The 6,194-nt window shown below is 43.8% G+C and overlaps 1 protein-coding gene across 1 annotated transcript in view; it reads left to right on the plus strand.

Moving 5' to 3' along the window:
• Positions 1–6,194, plus strand: part of SARC_06197 (hypothetical protein) — a 10,254-nt gene that overhangs the window by 736 nt on the left and 3,324 nt on the right. The window contains exons 2-6 of the mRNA XM_014299915.1: positions 744–917; positions 2,388–2,526; positions 3,411–3,596; positions 4,589–4,784; positions 5,082–5,227. Of these exons, the coding sequence (XP_014155390.1) occupies positions 745–917; positions 2,388–2,526; positions 3,411–3,596; positions 4,589–4,784; positions 5,082–5,227 (840 nt within the window). The 5' untranslated portion in view covers position 744. The remainder of the gene's footprint in view (positions 1–743; positions 918–2,387; positions 2,527–3,410; positions 3,597–4,588; positions 4,785–5,081; positions 5,228–6,194) is intronic.

A 6,194-nucleotide genomic window follows, 5' to 3' on the forward strand; every position in this document is an offset into this window, starting at 1 on the left:
TATATATATATATATATATATATTATATATTCTATATATATATATATATATATTCAATTCATATCTAGGGTTTAGAATATTATTACATTATTTCATTGTTGTATCATTATATCATTTAATAGTATTATATTATTATCCTATTTTAATATCTTATCATATTGTTATATTATTACTGTAGTATCGTTATTATCACTATTGTCAATGATATTGGCATGTGGGCATATATTAATCTCGTGCACATACTCGTGTTTCTCTTTTGTGTCTCTTATTGTTTCTGGCTCTGATGCAGCTCTTACTTTCTCCATTAAAATATCACTGTATAAGCTTTGATCAGATCGACTTGTACGTGGGTTTGTTTCATTCTTGTTTTAGTTATATTTTTGTACATTATATAGATATACCGTTCACCTCTGTATGTGTGTGTGTGAGTGTAGGTATTCTCATCGATTGAGCCCATGACAAGGGCAAGGATGCTTTGTACACTCATCTTGAATGTTTTGGCCAGGATAACACGTACGAGAAAAAACTGCTATCCCAATCACACGTTTGCACGACAATACTCTGCGTATATAATGCACGTACCTACCCCTAAAATATATAACAGTACATACGGGTGTAGTAGCTGCCTATAATCTCACAGATACACATGTCTCTGTATGCCTGTATACGTCTCCTATCACAAGTCCATGCCTATACGTTATAACCCACTCCCCTAACCCCACGTGTGCGTCTCCTCAGCACAGCATGATCAAATCCGAAGTACAGACACACACGGGCGCACCCACTCGCCCCACTAACGCAGATGGCGTTAAAGCGTTTGAGGCGCATTTCAGGCGAAAGGGGAAGTACGCAATGGATGCCGTGTGGGTGGACCTCCCACCGTCACGAGAGGTCAATCCTGAGCTATACGATCACATGTAAGTGGTGCTTGTGATTACGTGTATGTTATGCTTATGATCACATGTAAGTGGTGCTTGTGATTACGTGCGTGCTATGCTTATGATTACATGTAAGTTGTGCTTATGGTTACGTGTGTGTGATGCTTATGATCAGATGTAAGTGGTGCTTGTGATTACGTGTATGTTATGCTTATGATCACATGTAAGTGCTGCTTGTGATCACGTGTGTGCTATGCTTATGATCACATGTCCTTAAGTGCTGCTTGTGATTACGTGTGTGTTATGCTTTTGATCTCATGTAAGTGGTGCTTGTGATTACGTGTGTGTTAGGCTTATGATCACAAATTAGTTTTGGTTGTGATTACGTGCACGTTATGCTTATGATCACATGTTAGTTGTGCTTATGATGGCATGTAGGCCATTTATTTGACGCGTGTGGTAGTCGGGGTAGTGTGAGGAGTGTCTCTGTAACCCAATGTACGCTGTGGTTATGTGAGATTGGTAACGTGGATAGGCATATACACGTGCGGGTGTGCTGAATGCGTTGCCAAGCAACCCTGTTGCACAGCAACCGTATTGTACGCATCCTTAGCCCACTTCCCCTCTCTCTCTCTCTCTCTCACACACTACCACAACGGCCGTGTATGTGTTTATGTGGATACACACATAAGTTACGTCTGTGCTGTAAAACACTCACCGCAAGTCATGCATTAGCACATTGTCCTTTGCTCTGTGACTTATCACGTGATGATGTAGGTAATGTATTCTCATATGATCATGTAGGTAATGTTCTAGCATCATAATGATGTAGGTAATGTTCTATCATATGGTGGTGTAGGTGATGTTCTATCATATGATCATGTAGGTTATGTTCTATCATATGATGATGTAGGTAATGTACTGTCATATGATGATGTAGGTATTGTTCTATCATATGATGATGTAGGTAATGTTCTATCATATGGTGGTGTAGGTGATGTTCTATCATATGATCATGTAGGACGTATTCTATCATATGATGTAGGTAATGTTCTATCATGTGAAGATGTATGTACTGTCGTATCACGTGTTCATGTAAGTAATTTTCTATCACGTGTTCATGTAGGTAATTTTCTTTCACATCACTCCTTCGACTGTGATGCGTGTAGCCTCCGCTGCTTGGTGTCTTATACATTCAGTTGTATGAAGTCAGTACTTGTTTTTTCTCGCCGTGTCTATTTTTTACAATAAACGCCAGAACAGACAATATTGCCCATCTTCATCTCCATCTCCATACCTAGGGTTTAGGGTTTATACCTACCCACTTGGAAACCGTTCGAAAAGTCATGTATGTATGTTCAACGGCGTATCTCAGAATCAAATCAGCTGTTGTGTGTCTTTGATACCACCCATCACATCCTCGTCCGTATAGGGTTTTAGGGTTTAGGGTTTATTTAAAACCCCTTGGCCATCAATGCCTGCACTGACCGTCCCCATTCTGTCGCACAGGATTGCGTTCTGGCGAGAGAATCTTGAGATGTCGGCTGCCTATGGACCAGGCTCTCGTTTTGTTGTGAATCTGGAGCTATTCAGAGACGTCCGGTGGAACGGCACCACCTACTGGGATGAAAACCTGGGGCGCATTCTGGTACATGTGTGTGTTTAGGGTTTAGGTTGTGTGTGTTTAGGGTTTAGGTTGTGTGTGTTTAGGGTTTAGGGTGTGTGTGTTCAGGGTTTAGGGTGTGTGTGTTTAGGGTTCAGGGTGTGTGTTTAGGGTTTAAGGGCTTGTTGGGTTTTGGTTATTCTGTTCGTTTGGTTTCATTGTTTATGTCAGGCCATCTTGTGTGTGCATTGGTTGGTGTCGTGGCCCTATCCCGAGGAAAATGGGTTTTGGTCAGCAATCACAGCGGTGCTCCCAATGCCAAAGTTGAGTTTGACGATTGCGGCAACAGCGCTAAGACTTTCGTGCGTAGGTAAGAAGAGCTTCTCCCACGCAGCCATTCTCATCATTCACTGTTGTCAATGGCAACGGTTCAAGTGGTGCACTATAAATGCAGTGTCCAAGTACACTCTAACATTCACCCATACAGTAGATAAGAATGTTAAACCCTAAAGCCTATGACAATAGAACTATATCTACTGTATCTACATTAGGTAAGAACGTCAAACCCTAAACTCTATGACAATAGATCTATGTCAACTGTATCTACCGTAGATAAGAACGTTAGTGCCAGCCACCCTGGCGTGTGCACAGGCGTTGTGCTCATTCGCTAGACACTTGATAACTCTCTTCTGCTTTGTTGCGTTACCTAATACGACTCCCTTCCACGGCCGTCCACCCAGACTCGCCAGTGTGTACGTTATCCTCCTAGCACTGAAAAGCGTTAGTAATACGTATATGTAATACGTATATGCATTACATATATACCCCATTGTAAGTATTCCAGTCTACTCTTGCATATCTCAAACACCCCTCTAATTGCCCCCACCCCCCACCCCCCCCCTCCCCTCCTCTCTCTCTCTCCTTCGCAGTTGGAGCTGCTGTCTAGTCCCACTGACTCCGCCAAGCTAGTGCGCCGAGACGATGTGCTGCGAGGCACAGGTGTGGGGGCGTATCTGCTGTCTGTGATGAAGTGGTTGGCGTCGGGTGTGTGGGGTGTGGACCCACAGACGCTGCTGAGCGATGGCCAGCAGTATGTGCTGCTCGAGGCTCTGAAGGTAAGGTGTGTGTTGCTGTGCCTGTGTGGTGTGTGTGTTGCCGTGCCTGTGCGTTGTGTGTGTTGCTGTGCCTGTGTGGTGTGTGTGGTGAGGGGTGTCTGGCATATCTGGGATGCCAGACGGTGTTTCTATTGGTTGATCATTTATAGCTGGGATGTGATTGGCTATAGTCTCTTGGTGTCTGCCTGCGCAAATTAGAATGGGCTGTGTGTGAATATTGTGCGACGTCGCACGTCACCTGCGCAATTGCTGAGTGCAGCTGAGGCCGTCTGATGCGAATACTCCTTCGCTGGCGCTTTAGTGTAGGTAGGCAGGGCCACTGCCTACCTACACTGCTTACCTACCATACAAATACGTTCCGCAGGTATTAGTCAGAGGCAGTGTCCGTTCAGCATGGATATAATGTCTGTCGTGTGGTAAGCGCTCGGAGTACACAAGGTGGTTGCTATGCTGGGTTAAATAGGTGGTTGCTATGCTGTGTTGAACAGATGGTTGCTATGCGACGAGCGTAGTACGTCACTTTACTGCGTTGGTGTGTGTGGTAGACTGGAGTATCTCACCAGCCTGCTTCTGTGGTGGTAGATGTATAGACACTCAGTTCACATGGAGTCAGTTACTCTGGGCCTGCCCTCCGTTGGTACAACGAATGGCGGCAGACGGAAGACACGACTTACAGCTCTTGCATCGCATATGTGGCACACTACTTTAACCCCACACACCCAAACCCTTATACAAACAGGATACTGTTTAGGGTTTTAGTTTTTAGGGTTTAGGGTTTAGTGGTTGTCGGGTGTATCACGGCATGACAGTACTTACTCCTTCTGGAACGGAGGTTCACAGACGCCAGTGAGAGTGAAAGACCACTCCACTACTATCACCAACCATCAGGACATCCAGCCCATTTCATTAGTACTTACACTCCACCACAACTCAGCCGACATACTATCTATCCACTTACCTACCTACCTACCTACCTACCTACACGCACACAGACAGAGGCACACGCACTGTACCAACAGAGGAAGTACATGGAGGGAGGGCAGCTGTGTACACTCACCCAACTGGCAGTAGAAGAACACTACACCACAGACGATCTGAGGCTAATGCTAGCGCAGCTGCAGACAGAGGGACTCTGCGTCACCACCACCGCGCACGACCAGGCCGTGGCTAAGTTTGCGACGGAGGAAGGTGGGCCAGGGTTATAGGGTTTAGGGTTTAAAGTTTTGGGGAGTGGAGGTAGATGTGTGGTATGTTGTGTATCCATGGTTACGGTGTATCCATGGTTACGCAGAGTGTTGGGTGGTGTGTATGTGTGTCGTATCGGTAGCTCAGCGCTGCGTTTGAAACACTGAAGGCGCCACTCAAGTGACTGTCCAACCGAACAAGATACACACATCACACAACTGTGGCCCATTATGACATGACATGACATGCTTTAATACGCACATGCACACAGAACTGACACCTTCGTGTATGCGCTTGCAGAGCCCATCCCACGCATAACCGAGAGAGACACACGCATTGTGCAGCTGCGGTGGTCGATTGGTATGGAGGACGACTACATCGCACAACTGGATGAAGACATAGAGAAAGACAACGCAGAGCTCAAGACACTTGTGCAGAGGAAAGCGGTAGGTAGCTCTACCTACATGCCATGCATCTTACCTACCATAGCCTTTTCACACTCGCCCTGCTCACTCTAAGACTTTCACATACACCCTACTCACTCTATTATATTCACACACACCCTACTCACTCTATTACATTCACATACACTCTACTCACTCTATTACATTCACATACACCCTACTCACTCTATTACATTCACACACCCTACTCACTATTACATTCACATACACTCTACTCATTCTATTACATTCACATATACCCTACTCACTCTATTACATTCACATACACTCTACTCACTTTATTACATTCACATACACCCTACTCACTCTATGACATGTCTCGTTACATTCCACCGTAGCAGATCCAGTTGAATAGCCGCACGTGTGCACATGACATCTATTCCCTTTGTGGTACACATCGTCCTTCCCGTCTGTTTCTGTGTTGTACATTGGAACGGTTTACAGTCTGGTTAGGGTTTTACTAAACCCTACAACCTAAACCCTAAACCCTAAAATCGTCGTATCTCGAAAGCATTGTACTAGTCATCTATAGATTGTAACTCCTCTGCTCAGCCGAATGTATCTGCAACTATCTATCTATCATCGTTTTATCAACAGAACACTTGACAGTCCAAAGTCATCAGAAGCCTGATGAAAAGTGCGGTTTATACTGACAGCAGATAGCATGTTGTATCACATATACGCACAGGACTACATTCATCCATAACCTGTGAATGTAGGATACGTGCGCAATATTACGTTAGTGAGAACCTACCACAATGCCGATAGAAGCACACACGTACAATCATAGTACAGTGCATATAAACAATGATAATTTGTGAGTGTTTATTTACAATATATATATATATATATATATATATATATATATATATATATATATATATATATATATATATATATATATATATATATATATATATATATATATATATATATATATATATATATA

This window comes from Sphaeroforma arctica, assembly GCF_001186125.1.
Source record: "Sphaeroforma arctica JP610 unplaced genomic scaffold supercont1.432, whole genome shotgun sequence".
NCBI classification, from domain to species: domain Eukaryota; class Ichthyosporea; order Ichthyophonida; genus Sphaeroforma; species Sphaeroforma arctica.